Below are 23,272 nucleotides of genomic sequence, written 5' to 3' on the forward strand. Positions count from 1 at the left end.
CTCTCATACCGTACATTATACTTAACGTCGGAAGTAGTGCGCTGTATAGCGCATCTGATTTGCTATACAGAGCATTACTTCCGACGTTAGGTATATTGTACGGTATGAGAGAAAAATCGAATGTCGCTAGTCGACAACTCCAATTTTCAACTTAATGCATAATATGTAATGTTATCCTAATGAAAACCATGAACTGAATTCGCGAATATTGAAAAAAGCAATTAAATAAAAAAACGACATTTCATAATCTAAGAAATTTATTGCTTTTGGAATGAAATCACAAACTTGACCTAATTGTTGGTTTTACTGCTTGCCTGCATAATCAAACATGATACGTACATAATCTCAACAATGGTGGTAAAAATAGATATATTTTCAGTAATCCGTTTTGTAATTGATGCATTTTACATAGACACTGTTTACACAAAAACGAAACTAAGGCAACCAGAAGTGACAGGAGGACGATATTCAACAATTAAAAGTATAATACTGCCGAACCAACAAACAACAACCTACGCAAAAAAAACCAAAACGGAAGAAGTCGGTGCTCTGCTTCTGCTTTTACAAATTGTTACAACTTTTCTATATTCTTTTATCCTACTCTAAAACCTAGCTGTACAAATGGATGCTAACCTATATGAACAATTGCAATTAGTAAAAATGGAAGTACACTTTTTTTTCTCGCTATCTCATCGTTAAACTGGTTCGAAAATAAAATTTGTCTCGTTGTTTTTTTTGTTTCGCCCTAACAGTTATCTAGCCTAGACGGAATGTGGGAATTTGCTATCTAAGCTAGTTTGTAAATTCACTTTCAGGAGGGTCAACTTTTCTTCAATAATTATCGTTGTCGTTAAAATTTTGAAAACTAGAGCTTGATTCTCCTACTAACATACACATAAGTACTCCGTCAACAAGTCGAATTTTAAGGCTGCTTTTGCTGGTTTTTTTTCAGTTTCTTATAAAGTTAATGTAAAGAATAAAATCAACTATTGAGCAGATTCGATTCACAGCTTCTTTGAGCTGCTGATGTCTACGCTGAGATCCTGCAGGGAACCCTTGAACGCTGGCAAGAGGGGCTTCTTTTCTTCTTTGGTCTTTTTATGCTTTGCTCGGCTGTGCTTGGTGTCCCTGGGTAAGATAAAGTTCAGTGTTAATTTCAATTTTTTGTTCAGTTTTTGTTTCAAACCTACCTATTGATAACGCCATCCTCATCATCCATCATCTTCAGGATGATAAATTGATCGTTCGAGTCGATGGGTGCGATCGAAATGTCCCGCACTGCTCGGAACTTACCGCAATTGTTTAAATGTTCGTTTTCCAAGCGGAAAAAGTTCCACACGAAGCGACGGAATACTTCCAGCGGGGCCAGTACGGACGTCATCAGGTCTCCCGAGACCACATTGTTTTCGGTCAACGCGAAGGAGACACCCCACGCGAATCGTAGCACTAAATCCTCAACGATGGCGAAGTAGTAGAAGAACTGGAAGGGGTTTAAATTCGTGAATGGGAAATACTTTAGATAGGATTGTTTTCTTACGGGAGTTGAGTAGACAATTTCCTCTCGGAGAAAAGTGTTTTCGCCAGCATTCTTATCGAATAGACCCCAATCCATTTTAATGTCCCACGTGTACGCGTAGCAGGAAGACACCACGGAACTCAAAATCCACAGCCACAAATAGGGATTATCGAAGGCATCCTCGTATTCGGCTGGAATAAAAAATGTTATGAAAATTTTTTTGGTAAAACCTCAAGGCTCTAACTCACAAGCATGCAGACTCCTCAGTGTGGCAAAAATGACCACACAAAATGTGGTCGAATATTTGCCCGCATTCACCAGATGTGGGAACGCTTCCTTCGAGTCCCGGTAACGTCTAAGACACTGTGCGAAACGGAACCACGCCGGTAGACAGTTGACGATCGGCCGGATTATGTAGCTCTCCTCCATGCACTGGCGGGTATCTGAACCAAACATAGAACAAAAATCAAAGGGGAAAAATACAGAAAAAGAAAGAAAATTTAAACAGCCATACTTTCCGCCTCCAACCAATTTCCGTTCGTGACATAGAAACAACTGAGAAACTGAAAATCCAAAAGTGCCGTCACCAAGCTGTTCAATTGATCAGCGAGCCAAAAATCGGCGAAATCCACGTGGAAAAATGGTGCTGCGATCATGCGGCCGATGATCTTCAACAGCCAAAAGCGTGCCTCGTATCGAAACACCCGGAACGGGTTGATCAAAAAGGCGATCATCACGATCGTCAAGGCTAGGGGATTAACGTACGGTGGTATACTCAAACTGGCACTGTACAGGAAGCTATTCACGGGTAAAACAAAACAAAAAACGTAAACTCTTGTGTGATCCTTGTATTTCCTATACGCACCTCAGTAAACTCAAAGTCCACACAACACCCAAAACAGCCGCCAACTCCATCAAATGTTGCTCGGACAGGTGGTTCCTGGGGTCCAGTTCGAAAATCAACACATGATTCACCCCAGAGGAACGCCACCCGTAGATGTTCACACCCATTAGGAACACGAACTCAATCAAAAGCAGAGGTCCTCGGTACAAACGAAAGGCGATCTTAAGATTTTCCCCCGTACTTTCGTGGAAAATCGCCGACAATATCACAGCTATGAACAGGACAACAAAACTCCCACTAAAAAGACCCACCTTAAAGGTGGTCCAGGGGCTCTGCTGCTCCCCCAGGGGGGGCACTCTCAGTCGCTTCATAGCTTTCTGCCGGTCTCCCCCCTCCAGCTGCGTGGTAACCGTCGTCTCCGTATCATTGATCAACTTATCGATGTCTTTATTGGTGAAAAAATGACTCGTCTCGACCTGCTCCTTCTGCCACCGGTGCCCATTGTCCGAGCGCAACAGTTTGTCATGCTTTTTGAGAATTTTCCGGAACCCGGTGTGGTTAAGATTCTGGTAGTTTTGCAGCAAAATCAAGCTCAGGTAGAACTCACTAAAGGCCAGCTTCAGTTCCTGCGCTTTCCGATACGGAAGATTGATTCGCTTCAGGGTGTGCCCCTTGGATTTGCTTTTATGCTGACTCTCGAGCATGGTTTTCAGCTGGGCCGATAGGCCCGCATACTTGCGCGTTGCTTCCGCTAGCTTTTCCGAGTAGAAGGTGTTGATCTTTTTCAGCTCCTCGTCGCAGTAGTGGTAGAAGTTTTCGTCGAAATTTGCGAAATGGCGCTTAATGATGTCCTCTTCGACGCTGTCCATCGCGGGGGCCTCCTCCACGGTGGTGTACAGCATCGCCTTCATCTCCTGAGAGAGAAACGGAAAGCAGTTTTAGTTTCCAGTGGTAGTAAGCCATGACTAGCAAGTGAGCTGTCAGTTCAAAGCTCTGCACGTGTGCAGAGCAAAACAAAATCGAATTTGATTAGTGGAAAAATAGCGATAAAACAAATTCACGTGATTTCGAGTGTACCGCCAGCGGTCAACGCGTGCTAGGGAGATTTGTGTCAAGTGCCCAGACCACGATCATTTTACGACATTCAGATTCGGCCCATAAATCTTATGATTATTGCCAACACGATACGATGTGTGAATCTTCTATCTTCGTATCGTTTGTCAGTATGATAAAGCACAAAATCGGGCAGCAGATAAAAGGCGCAACAAATGCAATCACGCAAGTAGGGTTAATTGACCTGTATTGGACCCTTCGAGGTATTTTCTTTCCACAGTTTATATTTAATTTCTAAACCAAAAGTTTATATTGAAAACCAATATACTCATGATATGTGTTCTGCTTGTTTTCAGATCAAGATGGTAGTAATGGGCTTTTCAGAAGACTCCAAGTGGCCAGCAATGGCGGAATTTCAAAACAAATATCAAAGGAATGTCTAAATATGGAGCAACTTGAAGGTATATAAATTATCTAATTGTTTGGTTTTTATCTGAAATTAAACACGCAATTACCATCGAAAGTGATATCTCAAAAGATGATCAAACCTATGAATAGGGTGATATCAAACGGGGATACCTTTGTAGTCCAGAATTTGTCACCGTTATGCTGCGTCACGTGTTATGCTCATTACGAAAACTCTGACCAGTACTTTAATTTTGACCGTGAAAAGAAATTCGCTTGTCCGATTGTATAACAACTCCTCGAAAACTATTCCCAAGAAAATAAAACACCGAAGCTTTTTCCCCAGAAAACAAAATCCCAGAATGTACCAATCACCAGAAAACTGCTACCCAGAAAGTACTAATCCCCAGAAAGTTATTATCCGGAATGAACCAATGCCCAGAAAACTATTTCCCAGAAAATACCGTTTTCCAGAAAACTGTTATCCTAAAACGAAGAAATAGGCATTTTAATTTTTTTAACATGGAAAATCTGCTAGAACTGAGTTTTTGTATAATGTATAACGATTCTATCATTTGAATCAACTTATTGTCAACTAATACACTAGTTCTTTCATGGAGTAAATAAGTAAGCGCTTGACACCAGGCCATAGTCATAAAATCAGAGAACTTTCAGTAATCGTTTTTGGCTGAAGAAACATCACAAGTCGACACAGCCTCCAGGGGGTACGCGAAATAAAAATCAGTAATGGCGGATGAAGCAATTTTTCGTTATATTATTTAATTTGTTATTCAATCTTGCTCTTAAAACATGGCTGTTGCAATTTAACAAACCATAGTTCAATTTAAAACCTGAACTAGACTACATAACGCGATCTACCTCTACTCTCACCCTCTCTGCGAAAACAAACCAAGCCAGAGGGTACAATTGATTTGGAAAGTGTGGCCAAGAGGTACGCGGTCAAAAAAAATTAAGAACCGCTGCACTAGTATATATTAAACGAGTGAAAGGGAACCCGGTTACAATTCCGGAGCTTGTTGAGTATACGTTTGCATTGGCGTGCACACTGGAAACTGTAGCGCCTTTGTAATCATGGCAACATGAATCCTTTCCTCCGATAAGCCAACAAGAGATATCGGAAGAGTTTTCTTTTCTGTTTAACAGTTATACTAGCCATGGAAGTCTTTCATAGAGAGATATGGTTGGACAGGCTGGTAGAGCATGGTATTAAAATGCTGTGTCGATATTCTCTTCTTAAACCTTGAAAATCAAAGACTAGGGCACGCAAACTCTCAACAGCTTTTACCGAATCCGCAGCAGGTCTCCAAGGTTTAGAGTCTCTAGTCGATACATCAATGTAGGTAAGGGAAGTCGGCAATTTAGATCCGTAACTTCGGGATAAGGATTGGCTCTGAAGACTGGGATGACTCAGGCTACGAGGCTGCCGGGTCGCGGGTCTGCGCGTGCTCCCAGTTCATGCGGGTGTTGCACCGTGGGCTTGCCAGCGCTTCTGCCTCAACGCACTCCGGGGCGTTCGGCCGTGTGGTTTTGTGGGCCGCCCGTTCATCCGTTCGCGCGGGCGTGCGGTGTGCTTGCTCGCCCGTCGTGCCAGAGCACGGCTGAGGGAATCCGACTATCTAAATAAAACAAAGTGGCGGAATACCGATCGTTAATTGTATTGTTTTGCAAAAACCTAAAGCTTGATATGTTAAAGCAAGGTTTCGCTACCGTTTTTAAATTAGCCTATGTCTCTGGAAAGGTACGGGTCTACTACGAAAGGCTGAAATCACGAAAGGCTAAAAACTACAAAAGGCAGAAAAACACGAAAGGCTGAATCACAAAAGGCTGAAAATTCAAAAAGCTTCTTATTTCGGTTTCATCGTTTGTGTGAATTATTTGTATTGACTATCAGACTGTCGCCAACGTCGGTATATTTTCATGCGATGTTTACCGCCGAAAATCTTCCGGTCTATGAAATAGCCCAATTTCTGCATGTAAATATAAGTTTATATCAAAAACTATATATAATGCAACACACTCGTGGCCTTTGGCCAACTCGATTGTCCGGGGTGAATGCTGTCCTTACTCGCTACCACTCGTTCGGACGTAAGCTAGGGGATCACCCCTATGTTTGGAATAGACCTAGGAAATCCAACAGATCAGTTGTTTGAGTGCACGTGGCCGCCGCTTCCGACGGCGGGTCGGCGGCCGGCTCGGGCTGCGGGAGCAGTGCCGGCCTTGGGGGCCGCCACAGTCCCTTGCCCTCGATCATGCGGCAGAGCCGCATCAGGTATAATACCTATGGATACGAGAATACGAATACCTATGGGTATGGTATACGAAGTGGTAGATTGTCTAGGGGTGGTGAGGTTTGGAGATTAGGCCGTCGATTAAACGCAGAACCGCATTGGTATGGTTTTCAATCAGTATGTTCAACGAAAAAAACTTATTATTTTACACTTTTGTGGCAGGTTTCCACTTCTCCCTTAATCTATTCCATTGCCATTAATTCTTTATTTGTCTCAAAAGCATGTTACTAGAACAGATTATTTTTTGGTTTATCAAGGTGCGACCAAAAAAATTATACTTTGTCACCTTAGAAAAATTATGAATTCAATAGAGTCCAAAATTTTCAATTCTGATTCAAATTACAAAACTCTCAGCCTTTCATGATTCAGCCTTTCGCACATTCAGCCTCTTGTGAATTCAGCATTTTGTGCATCCAGCCCTTCGTTTATGATACATACTTTTCAGCCTTCGAGTTTCAGCCTTTTGAGTTTCAGCTTTCCGTTATTAACCCAAGGGTACTTACCCCACCGTTCCCCTCGATAAATTCGGAACAAATGTTCCCTACTGTCCCAAAAACTATGATAAATTTGTGATCTTTTGAAAAGGTTCGATCAATTGTCATGTTTTCGGCTCTGGAGGGGTCAGGTACGCAAGTGTTAATTGAAAATGTTAAATAATTTAGAATGTTAACAATATAATAACTGAATACTAATGTTTTTTTCTGATTACGGTGATGCTGGAGAATAGTTTTCTGGGCATTGGTGCATTCTGGGAATCGGTTTTCTGGTAACTAGTACTTTCAGGGGTTTAGGATTCTGGTAACTAGTATATTCGGGGATTTGGTATTCTGGAGAATGGTTCATTCTGGGGAAAATCCTTCGATACTTTATTTTCTGGGGAATGGTTTTCTAGGAAGAGTCGGACAACCCGCTTGTCCTACTTGCTACTTGATGATATACTCGTCCTTATTCTAAACGACTTAAGTGAACAAGAACAAAACGATCCAACAGAAAAATCAGGAATAGAAGATATGGACTTTGGCGAAAGAACGGAACAATCTAGGATCAAGACAAATGTCTCAATATACGTTTACTAAACACTGAAATGGTGATTGAAAAAATGCGAGGTTGGGTTTCTTTTGGGAGTGAAAAAAACAAGACCTTAAGGAATCTTAAGGAGACTAGTTCATTCATGGAGAAACAACATAAGACAGGAGAAACAACATAAGACAGGAAAGAAGTGTCATAGCAATTTAGAACAATCCCCATAGAAATTTGGTATGACAGAGCGCCGAACACATCGAGATTCATGCTCGAACCGAATATGAAATTTCTGAAGATGATGCTGGATCTGATAGTTCACTACCTCCTTCTAATTTTGATGGTTTGCAGACAAGGAGGACGTTTTTCCGGGAATCTAGGTCATTCCTTGCAATTAGGCAGATTAAAAAATGAAAGTTAAAACAAACAAAAAACCAAATAAGTGGTAATACAGTTCTGAAGTACAACATACTTCAGATTCATTACGGATAACTGTATTACAGGGATTTCATTATTATCAGATAAGAACATAAAAGTAAGAGGCCGCCGTTTCCGATCGTAGTAAAATGGTACGATAATAAGCCAATTCACTTGGTATCAACATAAAACTAGGAATAAACAATATGCATTTATCGATCGTTTCTTCAATAGTATGAATAATTTATATTTTAAAAAACAATATCGCACGCTTAGCCTTGGGGCTAATAGCGGTCTCGATCAACTAGATTAGTTGAGAGAATTCGTTATCGATATTGTTTTTGGCACATTTTGTATGTGTAGGATAAGTACAACGATACACCGTGCCCCAGTGCTGAGTCGAGAAAATTTCCAGCTCGAAAAGATTCTCGACTCGATCGGGAATCGAACCCGATATCACAACCGTGTGGGAGAGCTAGCCGACCGACATCGCTAACCACAGAGCCACGGGGACCACAAAATTTATATTTTAATTACTAACAAATAAGAACAGAATTTAATTGTCTGTTAACAAATTGGTCTAGTTCTAGATCTAGTAAGATGTAACACAACGTTTTAGCGAATTGTTGCTTAGTGGCGTCCCTAGCTGCAAGTGATTCGAAGCTTCTGGAATTTATTTCAAGACTACATAATTGAAAAACCACTGAACATTTTATCAGTTTTCCGTCGTTTGTCGTTGAACGAAAAAAGAAGTATTACATCGTAATCTCAAGTCGTATATCATAACTAGGATAGTGAGAAAGAGCCTTCCCAGAAACCATCTGGCGTCAGCATTAGAAATCATCAGCTACTTTCGGTACCAGCATGAGAATCAAAATAACTCAGTAGGTCGAAAAAGTGCTCAACGTGTGGCAACCGAGGCTGTAGCGGTTTGGAATCAATCCGGTATCCCGCACCAGCACAAAACGAACAATCGCCGGAAACTTGTTAGGGGTTGGCGACGCCTCAGGAAGGCTTTTGTGAAGAAAAAATCAGCAGCATTGCCGGAAGGGAAGATAAGAAAGAAGCTTTTGATCAATTTTTCAACATCGCGAAGGATCTCCAATCCTTTTGGAGCCAACTGATGGCTAGAAAAATTTCTATCGATTTTTCCAACAGCTTCGCAAGCAGTGTGCCCTTGATTCGTAAGCAATGTGACGAGAAAAAAAAAGCTATCGTAGGCGATACGAATAGGACACTTCGTCGAAGTACAAGGCAACAATCGCTGACGAATGCTTTTATCGAAAGTTTGAATCAAGCTCGGGTGTCTTATCGATTCGACTTTACTTTACTTCGATGCCTAGTTTATTTTTTAATAAAGTTACGCCAAATACATGTCGTGTAAGGTATACGGATAGATAGTGCTACCAAGCCTAGTACATCAGTGAAAAAAACAATATATTGTAGCAATAAGGTCACCAGGCAGCGCTAGTGTACAAGTGATTTATAACGCAATTCTTTTAGAAAATTTACACGGAGTTTTCGATCAAAAATAAAAATTGTTGTTGTGGCTACAAATCTCGAAGAATACTGTGATGGTATGTTGAAAAATGTCACTATCGATTCTATTTGAAAGTGGAGCTTTTCAAAAAATAAGCGTAAATTTGGCAGAACCGTGCCTATATATCGTAGGTCTGTGGCTTGTTACCCGCAATAACAAAAACATATTGGGCATCAATGCTCGGTATAAAAAGAATAGACAAATTGTTATGAGAACCCTTTCAAAGGAGAATATGAAAGTTAAACAAACTGCTGTAACTTTAAAAAAGCGAATCGAAAAAAATACTTTAGTGTAAACAAAGCAAAGTGTTGACTCTGGAGCGCAGCTTATCGGAAGTAGATGAATTTATTTCTAATGTAGCAGCTGATGACTCATTACTTTATGACTGCGAATATGATGGAACCGAACCAACAGAGACCGCGATTGCGGTTCATGATATTCTCATTGATGACATGCTCGAAAGCTTGGAGGAGATGAAGATAAGAAAAAACGGAGGCTGCTTGAAGGCTGTAGGGTTGGAAATGAAACCAAAAAAAATGCGGCAAATCGATCACCATGCTCCAACCTCACATACATACATACATACATACCAGGGTAGGCAACAGTTATCGACTTTATGCCTCATAAATTCAATACCTTAGAGGGCTCACAACTCTGCAATAAACACCAAGACGCCAGGATGTCCTCAAAAACTTCACGGTCACTCCAAGCTGAGTATGTCGAAACAAACGCCAAAAATCGTTTTTTGAATGCGTTAATAAAAGCTCTTGAGTTGCTCTATTCATTGTTTAGGTTTGAAAAAATGAATCAAGTGTAATCATAGTTACAGCATTTTTTTTTTGTTTTCAGCAGATTTTGGACTCAAAATTTTCGAGGGTCCTTTTTACCCCTCTTACCACAAACTTCTTAATTTTGATAGCCTATTAAAGGGGACATTTTAAGCTTTCGAATGACGAGTATTAGAGCGATATAATTTCTTTGACATAAGTTCTTCCACCAGAGACACCATGAATATTGTTCAATCTCGTGCAAAATGTCCTTGTTAGATCTGATCCGTGTTTGTTACGCATACACTGATAGTATTCGTTTTAAAGCTACTTTTGATGTCCTCTAATTTGTTTTTGTTCAATTTTACCGTACTGCATCAAACTACCAACACTTAAGCTATGATGTAACTTCTTGCACTGAAAAATCAACGAAAATAACATTCAAACTTTGAGAGGACTGTCCATCGCGGTTCTAGATCGTTATGGAATTTTTCCCGAGAATGAAAAAACTTGCAGAATCTCGAGAAATAAATACAGATTATGTCCAGTGATGATTACGTCATGTATCACAGCGCGTTTAGTGACATTTGTGAAGAGAGGAACCGAACAGTACATTTTCGAATCTTTCGCGTTGTAGACACTGCCGACCGAAGCTTGAGGGTTCGGGAGACGCGTAGGTTGTACGACATAACAATTAAACAAAAATTTTATTCTAATTCAGTTCTGCTAGCTTAAGAAAAAGTTAGCAGAACAATGCTCGAAATTACTGTTTCAAACAAATAAACTGCTATGCAATGGTCAAAACTATTTAATGCTTATTAAATACTCCTGATTTTTAGACCGGGGGCTCCACTATTGGGCCATTAACCCTGTGCGAATACTTATTCCTATATTAGATCGATGCGATAGTTGCAATACTCACCTCGTAATTGATGTACTGTTTGCGCCATTCCGGTGTGATATGCGCGGAAAGATGTTCCGCGAATTTCATCTTGGCAAGCTAAAGCCAAACCAACTCCACCCTTTTAAGCACTTGACACTATTTACTTGAGCAGCTTTCTATGTACATCAGTCAGTCCTGCTCTGCAGCACTCAGTGTAAGTTCTGAACTTTAAACTGTCCTACAAATGGCGTTGAGTGGATTCCACAAGACATCGCTGATCGTGAAGATAAGAATTTTGGATTCATTAACTATAGGCTTGATATAAATTAAACTTCTCCAGCTGGGGCAGAAGTTTTACGATTGGAACAATCGCACTGATTAAATACTACTCTACTCTTTGGTGACTGTGGAAGCAAACGCGCGCCCTTGTAGATCTTCTGAGATTCTGAGACAGCTGAAACAGGCTACCACTACTAATACTGCTGCGGGTTGGCGCTTATCAGCTGTGGCTGCTGTGACGTAGGAGCACAGATCACAGACTCGCGAGCAGAGCAACGGAAACATGTTTACCGTATCGAATATTCTTATCATTTGAAATTTCGCCTAAACAAAACTGTCTTCCCACCCATTTGCTTGGTGGACTTCAAAAAAAAAAAAAACAACTGATAGCAGCCCAACAAAACAATTACCCAATCAATCGAAGCGCGTATTCCCCCGCATCCCAATTGAAATCGACTTCATCTTCAATTGCCTCTCGAAGCAATGACAAAAATCTATTGGAAGATATTTATAGAAACATTCCCCCATGGAACAAGAGCGGCTTGCGCGCTGTCTTACACCATTCTAACCAGTACGCAGCAACGTACTTTATCAGAAACAATAATCCACTAAATCCACTTTGACAAAGTTGTTCTATTTGTGTGTAAATACATTTTTGCATCTCATTAGCTGGACCCGATTTCCTGCTATCTGTTGCTAGCTGTGTGCAGTGCACCGACTTCCCACTCCCACCCCGCGGTCCTGTCTTCAATATCGTGCACCATTATCTTATTGTTCCGAGACCTAGCTGCTAGTTCCTATGCGAGATCCGCTTCTCAATTACTTCTTGAATTACAGCAACAAAGACCTTTTTTTTTCTTCGAATGCAACGTTTGCACTAACGTAAATTTTTCCGATATAACATTGCTACACGTAGTATGAATAACACTTTAACATAAAAGACACGACAAACGAAACAATTGCACTAAGAAATAATTTAGAATCGAGTATTTTTCATCAAAAAAGCACGAAGGAAGTAAATAAGTAATAATATCTTCAAGCAATGACGATCTAAATACAGCGAAACAAACTGAAGAACTGACCGCTTGTCACTTTCTTGTGTCGGTGTTCATTCTCGCAGGCACGGCAGGCTGATAATCAATGTGTTTACTACGAAGGTGCAGGCACATAGCTTATTTTCGATCGGTTCACTGGTTTTTCTGTGAATTCAATCGAATATACGGACAAATGCTAAAATAAATAGGCTTAGAATAAGCCATTATTTGGTAAATAATTTCAAAGAGCAATCCCACACCAAACTTTAAATTGAATACACGCAACTTTCTCTGATTCAAATGGCTAATCCATTCGAAGTTGGGGTTTAGTTTAGAATTGGGTCCTAAAGCTATACCAATTTTTATATATCATTTGAAAAAGGCTCGTTTTCTGAGCAAAACGTGATTTTTAAAAAATGTTTATCGTTTTCCTTCGATTTTTAAATGAAGAGTAAAAAACTGCTCGAAAGGTCTTAGATGACGTTTCACCCATGTACGGTATCGTACGGCTGTCATTTAAGGCTGATACACAAAAATCAGAAAGCGTTTAAAACTTTAGGACCCCATTGATTCTCTATTTTTGCCTTTTGAACAAGGGGTAAGACAGTGAGTAAATTTGAGGTTTTCCGAGTTTTTCTGAGAAAACCTGAAAAAAAAGAGCAAATCTGAGTAACTCTCGTGTCTCTGAATATCCATTATTAATTTTTTTTCCCACCGCAAGTATACACATGAATGTTGCTCGATCCCACCGTTCATACATATTTCTTGCTATCAAGGTGAATCATCTGAGATTTTCGGAATAATATTGAGTAAACTAGAGTAACTCCCGTGTAAGAGAGTAACTCAGATAAAAGTGAGAAACTCCGACTTTTTCTGAGAAAACGTGAAAAATAAAGAGCAAATCTGAGTAACTCTCGTATCTCTTAAAACCCATCCTTAAACCTTTTCCTCACCGCGAATATAAATATGAATGTTACTCGGTCTCACCGCTCATATATATTCGTCTTGTTCTCAAGGTAATCGAAGATGTGAATCATCTGGAAATTTCGGAGTAATATTGAGTAAAATAGAGTTACTCCCAAGCATAAGTGTAACTCAGATAAAAGCTGTCTCGCCCCTCGCTTTTGAAGCTATATTTCAGTGAATACTGAAATAAGCTCAATTTCTTATTCAGCTTTTTAAGGTCTTGAGAAGCGTTTTTCTGCCATTCTAAGTACAGTTGGGGAACTATAGAACTTTTCACGCCAAATCACACCAATGCAGGCTTGATCGTAAACTCGCATAAAAACGATTTGTTTTCGATTCCATTAACAAATTTTATTTCAGTGGAAAACCAAATGAAATGAAACTAGCAATTGGTTTACAATTTGAATAAAATATCAGGGCCCACCAGCGTGTTGTTGTTTTGCAACCAGCAAAAAATATATATTAGTGGAATCGACTATTAATACTACTGCAGATAGAAAGGTCTATTTGCTATTCTTGCCCTTCGAGCTCAATTTAAAATTGTTTTCCGCATTTATAGACTCTATTTGACAACAAATTTAACTAGCTAACTTAACTAAGCTATCCTTCAAAGAATTAAATCACTAAAACTTGTACAATGAGAATGGTCGGTCACTCTCAATCCCAATCAGTTGATTCACTGTGCAGTTTTACCGATTCGGATCAATCACGGAGTGTAACCATTGATATGTGCAGTCAATCAAGCTAAGCTAAGCAAAGTGCTTATCAAAAAACACTCTAAAATTGTCGTAAATTTAAGTAGCTTTTACAACACAAACCACTAAACATACAGTTTCTTTGCGACGGCTCTGATTGAATTTGTGATTCACGCTCCATTTGGATAGCACTCTTTCAACTCAACTTCTCATTTGATCTTTTTTGCCTTTAGAAGCTTTTAGAACCATTTTCTTTTCCTTTTTTTTTCTTATCTTCAGAAGCGTTTTTGCCTTCAGAAAGTTTTCCCGTTTTTTTCTTGCTTATTTTGTAATCATTTTCAATGTTGGCATTTCTGGCATTATTTGTGTTTTTTCCGTTTCATTGTGGAAAGATTTATTAGTTTTCTTTTGCTGATTTTTTATTTTTCTTCAAATTACTATATTTTTAAAAGCCTTTTACGCCATTTGTGCTAAATTTGAAAACATTTTGTGGTCTTAGAAAATTAAGAATGGATTGTCTATTCTTCGATTCTTCGAAGAAGTATTTTTGCCGATATTCTTAGTTTCGATTTTTAGCCTTTCTAAATCATTTTTAACTATTCCAATTTGTTTTTACTTTTAAAACTAGTTCCCTGATCTTTGATTGGGAATCACTTTCTTTTTTGGCATTTAGATGTGGTTTTCCAATATTTAATTCAATTTTGGACTTTTCGGCAGCCCTTAGCAGCATTTTTCACCTGTGCATGCCTTAACGTTTTTTTTTTTAAGTTTAAAACTTTTGTGACCCTTTTGTTTCGCTATTTGCCTCTCAATTTGAGATCATTTCGGTTCTTTTCGGTCCATGTTTCCTTGTTACTTGGAACCTTATTTAGAATACACTAAGGTCGCTTTTTACGCGTTTTTTTTACGGATTCCGGAATTTACGCGTTTTTTTACGGGGATTCCGGAGTTTACGTGGATTCCGAAATTTACGCGGTATTTTTTTGCGCGGTTTTTTTACGCGGCACGTTTCCCCCGCGACTTTAGTGTATCTGGCTTCTCCATGGAGGGGGCTGCAGGGCTTTGACACCGTTCTTTTTATAATTCTGAGCCTAAGTTGGGATAATTTGCTTGTCAGTTTTTCCTGGACTTATTAGCTATTTAGAAAAAAAAGGAATTATTCTCTATTCTGATCCTGGTTCGAAATTATTTCCTATTTTGGCTTATTGTAGTGTTTAGAGATATTTTAGCATAAATAAATTGAATAATATTCTGGAAAAAATTGAGGAAAATTATAACCTAAATTTAATGGCCTTTATAACTCGATCGTTTTGTTTAGCCTTTTATGACCTTGGCATGTTTTTCGACATTTTAAGCCCAATTTTGTGACCTTTTTAGCCTCTAGCAGTGTTTTGCCTTTCTCCTAGAAAGGTATAGCAATCACTGGAAAAACCAAAGGTATAAAAGTGGTCCCAATGGCCGAATGTCATATACCACTCGACCCCTTTCGACGAACTGAGCATTTTCTGTATGTATGTATGTATGTGTGTGTGTGTGTGTGTGTGTGTGTGTGTGTATGTATGTGCAACTTTTTTTTCTCACTCACTTTTCTCAGAGATGGCTGGACCGATTTTCATAAAATTAATTGCAAATGAAAGGTCTAGTTGCCCCATAGGTTGCTATTGAATTTCATTGCAATCGGATTGTAACTTTGTCCGTTGTTCATGAAAATGTGAAATCACATAATGAAAGTAAACGTATTGACTTCCTCCTAACGATCACTGGCTAATTAAAAGGTAGAAAAGTGATCCAAATGGCCGAATGTCATATACTACTCGACTCAGTTAGACGAATCGAGCATTTTCTGCATATAAGCATGTATAGGTGTATATGTTTGTGTGTGGGTGTGTACGTGTGTGTGTGCACCTTTTTTTCACACTCACTATTCTCAGAGATGGTCTGACCGAACAGATTTCAATGAAATTAATTGCAAATGAAAGGTCTAGTTGCCCTATAAGACCCAATTGAATTTTATTGTAATCTGATTTCTAGTTTAGAGGTTATGTATCAAAGTGTAAAAATCACGAAACATCAATATCTCAGAAACCACACATCTGATTTGATTAAAATTAGTTTCAAATGAACGGGCTACCTTAAAAACCCTTAACTTTTGAATTTTATGAAGATTGAACATGTGGTTCAGAAGTTATGGAAAGAAACGGGTTCTGGAGACTATATAATCTCACTCATGTTTCTCAGAGATGGCTGGCCCGATTTTTATAAAATTAGTGTCACATGAAAGGTCTTGTTGCCCCATAAGACCCTAATGATTTTTTTTACAAACGGATTATTACTTTGCCTGTTATGTTTAAAAATGTGAAATCCAGCTATGAAAAGAAACATATTCCAACACAACTTACTTGGACTCACTCATATTTCTCAGAGATGGTTGACCCGATTTCCACAGAATTAGTATCAAATAAAATGTCTACCTACCTCATAACACCCTATTGAATTTTGCAGTAATCGGACTGTAACTTCGTCTGTAATGTATCGAAATGTGAAAATCACAACCGATTTGAACAATATTGATATCAGATGAACGGGCTAGTTAAGGGTTAACTGATGAATTATGATTGAACACGTGGTTTCAAAGTTTGGCTGCCCCATACGTTACCTTTTCATTTGATTGTAATCAAACTTAAGCAAGCGTTATGTTTTAATTTGTAAAACAACGAAAGTCTATTATCTCAAGTATTACACGACTTATTTGAACATAACTAGTGTCATACAAATGAGTCATCTCTCAAACTTACGAATAACAAACTTCATAACAATTTGCTATGCTGTTTAAAAGTTTTAGAAAGAAAAGAAATTCAAAGACTATTCAACACTTCACCTGCTTCGATCAATATAAAGGCTGAGTCTGACCGCTAGGTTGATTAATTTAGGTTTTTTTTGTTATTGTTAGTTTAATCTGTTATCATTTTCTTTTAATGTTTAGAAGCGTTTTTCGTCATTCTGAGCTCAATTTCGGGGCAATTTCCTCTCACGTGCATTTTTTTGCTTTTATGAGTTCGATTCTAGATTATGTGATTTGTTTTGCCTTTCTTAAGATTTTTCGTTGTTATTCTAAGCTCAATTCAGAAGCAATTTTTCACTATTCTGAGCTTGACTTTTTTATCATATATAGGCACACATATTTTTCGTACTCTAGAAGCGATGTTTCATAATGCTGAACGCAATTTGGGATAATTTTTTTTGTATAGTTATTCACACATCCCAAACTGAACTTCCAAACATTTTTTTTTGTGATTTTAAGCTAATAGAACTATTGATTCGTAGATTTTGGATTATAATTACCTAATTCTGGTTTATATCTTATTTCTGGCACGAGGGCACAATGCAAAATTGCGTTACGTGAGGCTACCCCCACGGTGTATTGAAAAATTACCAAATTCCACGGTACGTACTGTCCTGAAGCGATCGACTTGCCAAAACAATCTGGCATCTCTGTGGCTGATTTTTATTGTACAAGCCGCAATCACGCACACACACTTACTTTTTATGCTTACTTGAAGAGATGCCAGAAATAAATTCCTAAACTGAGCATGCACCGCTTGCACAGTCACTTTATGCTAGCGAACCTATACATTAGAGAAATGACAAGACACTCACCGTTAAGGCAACTGTCAACATCAAAACGGATAACGGCAATGCAAAATTATACAGATCGCCCGTTTTGATGTTGACAGCTGCCCTCACGGGGAGTGTCTCGGCGTCTCTCTGGTGTATAGGCTGACTACTTTATGCAGGCTGCGTAGGAATTAGAAATTAAAGCTGAACCCATAGCGCAAAATTCAGCTGGCACCCTTGCTAGTTTGCCGTGTTTGCTCTCTTGCTTGTGTGCCCCCGATCCAACACTGAAAACCACCGAACGAAAATTTACTCGCCTGTGTGTCCGAGTGAGTGAGTGACGGAATTTTTTCTTCAAGCGTAAAAAGAATATTGTTTTTGTGTCGAGTTTTTCCCATATTTTGCAAAACCTAATCCGGGGGCCGTTCTCCCATCGTCCGTTCCATTGTGTGGTGCCTGCGGAAAATTGATTCTGAACGGTGCGTAGTGCGAATTATTTCCGAACATTTTCCACCTGCTTTGTCACAGAGTTTGTGTGGAGGGGATTGCCCTCTCGAATAAAAGCAGAAGAAAGAAGGCAAAAAAAGCATTGACATTTGCCTTTTTTTTCATGTCCGAATTTTATAATTTCATAATATTTTTTCGAATTTCATCCCACAGTTCTGCGCTTTTCCGAGCAAAAGTGTTGCTACTTGTTTGGAAAACGGTGCAAGTCGAGGAATCAGTTGGATTCGAGAGCCCAGCTGCTGTCGTTCAAAACGAAAATACAAGCTAATAGTAAAAGCAGAACACAAGCCCCAAACTTTGCAGCAGGTGTTAGCGGTAAGTGTTTATTGGTTTTCGTTTCGCAATGGCCCTCCTGCCTTTTCTACGCATAATTTGCACCCTCTATTCACACATCGGTTTTCTGTTTCGGTCCCTATTGTGCAACGCATTTTCTTTCGCTTCACTCATTTTCCGCATTGAACTGGAGAACTGTGATTTTTTGTTGTTGCTACATTATACAATTAGTCATAATATTTTTTATAACAATACCAGGATTCGATCCACCGTTTCCCGATGGAGTCTCCAGTCGTGATTACGGAGGCTGCCGCTGGGCCTTCCTCATCGTCATCTGCCATCCCAAACCCACCGTCGTCGTCTGCCACTATGATGGACAATCAGGAAATTTGCAAATTCTTCAAAATGGGCACATGTCGCTATGGGGCATCCTGCAGGAATGCTCATACTGACGCACCCACAGCAACAGAAACGGCCAGCACAGCAGGAGCTTTAGCGCAAGCTCCCTCGCCTGCTGCTGCCCCGATTCCAAGTACAACTTGCAGTTTCAAGATTGATCCACTCAAATGGATAAACGCTCCGGAGTTTATTCCGAAGGCGAAACAACTGGCCCCACCGGATCCCGATCCGGTATCCAACCTGATGGATGACGATTGCGATGCTGACGATGAAAATGGTGATGAAATCGGCGATGCCGAGGAGCCGGAAGCGGATGAAGCAGAAATGAACGACAGCGCCAGTCTTTCGTATGCGGCCATCGTGACACTCAACAACAATCACAACGGGCTAGGCATCATAGAGGACAGCTCGGCGGGAGATGCAGTTCTTTGTCCATACTACGAAAACAGCGGCGTTTGTATGCTGGAGTGTTGCCCCTACGAACACGGGGAACTGTGCGAGCTGTGCGGCAAGTTTTGCCTCAATCCGGCCGACAAAGAGCAGCAGCGGCTGCACAATGTTGACTGCATCAAGCAGCACGAGTTGGATATGGAGCACTCGTTTGCCATACAGCGTTCCAAAGACAAGATCTGCGGCATTTGTTTGGAGGTGATTCTTGAGAAACCCGGCCGGGAGCAGCGTTTCGGGATTCTACCCAACTGTAACCATATCTTCTGCCTCGAGTGCATTCGAACGTGGCGAAAGGCGAAGAATTTCGAGAACAAAATTAAGAGGTAACAACTAGCTTAGATAATAAATTGTTACAGCGTTGAATAAATCTCTTTTTTCAGAGGTTGCCCAACTTGCCGTATCTCGTCCGATTTCGTTTGTCCCAGCATCGTCTGGGTGGAGGGTCGCGAGGAAAAGGATAAACTGATCAACGACTACAAGAAGGCGTGCAACACGACCCACTGCAAACACTTCAAGCAGGGCTCCGGCAAGTGTCCTTTCGGGAACAAATGTTTCTACAAGCACGCCCTACCCACCGGGCAGCTGGTGGACGTCGGTGGTCCCTCGCGATCGTCGGAGAATCGGATCCGGTTTAGCCATTTGCAGGTATGTATGTCGTGGAGCGTATAAAGATATTTATGTATTATATTCATGCGTTTCGCCAAAATTTGAAAAATTTGTATGAAGCAAACAATAACGATAGGTATTGAAAATTGATGAAAAGATTCAAGCTGCCTCTAGCAAACATAATTTGAAGGGAAAACTTATTAATGTCTCTTCATGAGTTTTCCCTAAAGCGAACGTAGAAGCGACGAAACCGGCGCTTGATTACCCTGAGATAATTTTAAGCACTTCTGCATTCACTAGAGGCACAAAATTTACAGGAACGGTTGAAAAGCTATAATCTTTTTAGGGCGATTTTTCTTCTCTTGGTTGAGTGCTTAAAGTTTTTGAGCATAAACTTTAAAAAGTGAAGAGCGTTTATCAAAATGTCATATTCAACGAGGCATATTATTAAAACATATTTGGGATGTTTTGCATTAAAAAAAAAATCACAGGAGGGTTGTGTGCAAAGCCACGACCGAAAGGTTGGAGTAGAATACTTTTACACAGCTCTACTTACGGCTGTACATTAACCTACGGCCGGGCGAATCGGTTCGCGCCGCTTTTCGCGTTTAGCCTGGCAGAGGCCCAATGCGCACGGCCAACACAATAGTAAGGTGTTTTCACATTGAAAATTAGACAAAACTTTACTGGAGTAAGTGTTGGCAAATGCTTCTACCGCTAATACCGTCGCTATCGTACGAAAGCGTCTCGTTTCATGTGGGGATTAATATCAACAACGAAAAATGACGCACGTCTAAGCACACCCAAACTGTTTCGCCGTGCCGCTTCCACTTACTTCCTTATAACATCGGCCTTAGGGAAGTACCGGCTGCACCTACCGCTGAGGCTGTTACCATACTGCTACTGGTACCCAAAGCTATTAACTCTTCAAATTAAGTGTTTTATTTGTCCTCATAAGAACAATTGTTCGATTCCATATCGGATATAAAGCAATCGCAGCTCTGTAATATTACCAACAGTAATATTCTTTTGAACAAAATGATCCAACTTTTCCATTAGAGAAAGTGCCGGCTGATGTACGGCAAAAATCTCGCCCGATCGCTCGCGTTGGCGTTCAGCCTGGCAGAGGCCTGAGACGTGGTTACCAACCACAGGGCAAGTGATTTCTTTAATTTAAAGGCAGCCACAGGCGCAACCCGCTGCTATTGTCTGTTACTGCAGAGTGCTGATATCTGCTGCAGCTGCTGTCAACGTTGTGGACGGTCCATCCAGCTCATTTTCCGACTAATGAATGTAGCTAGTTTTCCCAGAAACACTCTTTTATAGCCGAAAGTGCTACGAAATAGGCCACGCCTTTCTTTTCTGTTGTACTACTTTCTAATATTCTTTAGACGAATTATTGCATGTTGCATCATGTTGCAACTTGGCAGCTGGGAGACGACGAAATTCTGTTCATGCTGATTGATTGAATCGACTTCATATTAGCTCTGCATAGTCGAACTAACTACTTTTGTGAATATGTTCTAACAGAGTAGTTTGTTATTCAAAATCTGTTATGCCGGTCACAGCCTTTGCGCTGCCCCAACAGTGGGGGGTTAACTCAATAAAGTAAAAATTAGACAACTACAACAGAATTTGATTGCATCCCGCACAGAATGTCTGCTTGTGTTGATGCCAGAAAATTATTAACCTTCAATTACTTCTTTATTTGCCTTGAAAAAGGCATTTTGCGGTTAAAAATCGGTTGCTGATCGCAACCTTTGAGCTGCCCTAACATTGGAGGAATTAAGATACACGGACAACATGCACAGTGGAAGCTATTTCACATTCAGTAAATTAGACGGGTGCGACAAATTTAAATTGCTAGGATCCGACACAGAATGCTTGCTTGCGTTGTCAAAAATTATTAACTTTCAATGACTTGTTTATTTGCCTTGAAAAAGGCATTTTGATTTTCAAAATTGGATTTCCTGATGGCAATCTTCATGCTGCCCCAACACGGGGGAAATAACGGCAGTCTGGCGACACACGCTGAGAAGAACCGCGCTGCTCCTGAGACGTGGTAACCAACCACAGGGCTAGTGCTGCTGCTAAGGAAGGACGACTGCTGTTGTCGCTGTCTAGAACTATTATGAGCGGCTTCAGCTAAAACAGGCTCTTATATAGGCCAAATAGCACGTTTTCAATTGCAAGGTATATGATTCTGTCGACCGTGCTTGGGAAGCAATCATATAACGACCAATCAGAGGTCGAATTTTTCGTTTTGACAAGGCTTGACTATTTTCAATAGTACAATAGTGTGAATAATAAAATTACAATTATCTTCTTTTGGGAAGAATCTTAGAAGATTTTCCAATCTATTGCTACAAGAACGAAGGAAATCCATCGAATACTAACCAATTTATTAGCATTTGAAATTGAACATATTTTTAACTTTTTTTGGTTTTAGATTTTCATTTCACATCCCTATGTTGCTGAACTTCCTAAGAGAAGTATTCTACTTCAAAAAACTCGATATTTTTGAACCAAACTAAATATTTTTTGGCCATTTTTGTGCTTTGTTCCGGATAATTTTGATAAATTCTATAATTTTCAAACAGCTTTGGTTTTGGACGCACGGGTTTTCCAAAACAGCTCCGATTGTGAGTTTTTCGATGTTTTGCAGACTACGTCCGTTGTGAAATTTTTCCAACCATCGTTTCCGCTAACTGAACATTCCTCGCCACGGAATGACCTCTACGGTCGATCGAACCCTCGTCACCATCTTCAAGGCAGTTCCAAACAGGCTCAAACGCACCGACATCTCTTATTTTATTGTGCAAAAATCAAACTTCCTTCCGACCCAGGTCAAAAACTTCCAAATCATCAACGGCCGTGTCTAGGTTAGAACTAAATCCCCCGAGATAGCTCAGAACATGGTCCAGAGCCACAATATACAACACGAGCTGGAACACGACGAAAACACTACCCCCTCCACATCCACAGACAATCCTTACCTCGTTTCCAAATAATCCAATAACAATAATAATGGATAGTTCATCGTTTCCATCACTATCATCATCTGCATCGATTTTGGATGTTCAAAATCGCCCTCGAAGAAATGCTTTGCGTTGCAGTGGAACCTCTGCGGTCTACGCGCCAACATGTGTGAATTAAAGCAACTCATTGTGGACCATCAGCCTGCTGTAATAACCATCCAAGAAACTGTAGTGAATGTCTGAACTCTAGCCGCAGATTTCATTGAAAAGGATTACACACTACTTGTTGAAAACGGCTCCAGCTATACGTAGACATATGGGGTTGACCTGGGAATTAAAGAAGGAATCTCTTTCGAGAGACTACCTACAGCTGACACAATGGTTTCAGTCTACCTTCCGCCTAACTCAGGAGACATCGGTGATCAACTGGAAGAGCTCCTCGAACAGCTACCAATAGATTTCTTCGACCAGTTTATCGTCAAAAACGCTATTCCTATCGAAATATGTTTGCCCGGGTGGTCACAGTCTGCAATGGCAAGGCAAGAATGGCTCTACGATCGCGCAGACTGGATGCAGTTCGAACGGCTAACCTCAGCTTCAATCCGATCCGGTGCTTTTGTCGGCTTGGACACCTTCGTAGAATGAATACTGTCGGCAGCAAAAGCAAGCATCCCACAGACAAGTGGAAAGACGGGCCCCAAGGCAATGGTGGGTGA

The 23,272-nt window shown here is 40.2% G+C and overlaps 2 protein-coding genes across 5 annotated transcripts in view; one reads left to right on the top strand and one right to left on the bottom strand.

The window, feature by feature from the left end:
• Positions 1-235: 235 nt before the first annotated feature.
• LOC129719762 (xenotropic and polytropic retrovirus receptor 1) lies at positions 236-12,113 on the bottom strand. 3 transcript variants are annotated; one of them, XM_055671170.1, is made up of 9 exons: positions 11,881-12,113; positions 11,009-11,028; positions 10,794-10,975; positions 2,382-3,274; positions 2,031-2,314; positions 1,765-1,959; positions 1,538-1,707; positions 1,191-1,480; positions 236-1,128 (listed from the first exon to the last, which is right to left on the bottom strand). In XM_055671170.1, exons 3-9 carry the CDS (start codon positions 10,860-10,862, stop codon positions 1,005-1,007), a joined length of 2,025 nt encoding a protein of 674 aa, XP_055527145.1. In that variant the 5' UTR covers positions 10,863-10,975; positions 11,009-11,028; positions 11,881-12,113; the 3' UTR covers positions 236-1,004. The 3 variants fall into 3 exon arrangements, with proteins under 3 accessions (XP_055527145.1, XP_055527138.1, XP_055527155.1); XM_055671163.1 differs by having other exon boundaries at positions 11,857-12,113; XM_055671180.1 differs by lacking the exons at positions 11,009-11,028; positions 11,881-12,113 and having other exon boundaries at positions 10,794-11,002.
• Positions 12,114-17,597: 5,484 nt separating this feature from the next.
• The window catches only part of LOC129719774 (probable E3 ubiquitin-protein ligase makorin-1), a 28,530-nt gene continuing 22,855 nt past the window's right edge, over positions 17,598-23,272 (top strand). For both annotated transcript variants that reach the window (XR_008727228.1, XM_055671185.1), the window contains exons 1-4: positions 17,598-17,822; positions 18,004-18,165; positions 18,382-19,295; positions 19,353-19,617. Coding sequence is in view for 1 of the 2 variants with exons in the window: in XM_055671185.1 (XP_055527160.1) it covers positions 18,403-19,295; positions 19,353-19,617 (1,158 nt within the window). In the remaining variant the exon portion in view is untranslated. The remainder of the gene's footprint in view (positions 17,823-18,003; positions 18,166-18,381; positions 19,296-19,352; positions 19,618-23,272) is intronic.

Source organism: Wyeomyia smithii, chromosome 1 (genome assembly GCF_029784165.1).
Source record: "Wyeomyia smithii strain HCP4-BCI-WySm-NY-G18 chromosome 1, ASM2978416v1, whole genome shotgun sequence".
NCBI classification, from domain to species: Eukaryota; Metazoa; Arthropoda; class Insecta; order Diptera; family Culicidae; genus Wyeomyia; species Wyeomyia smithii.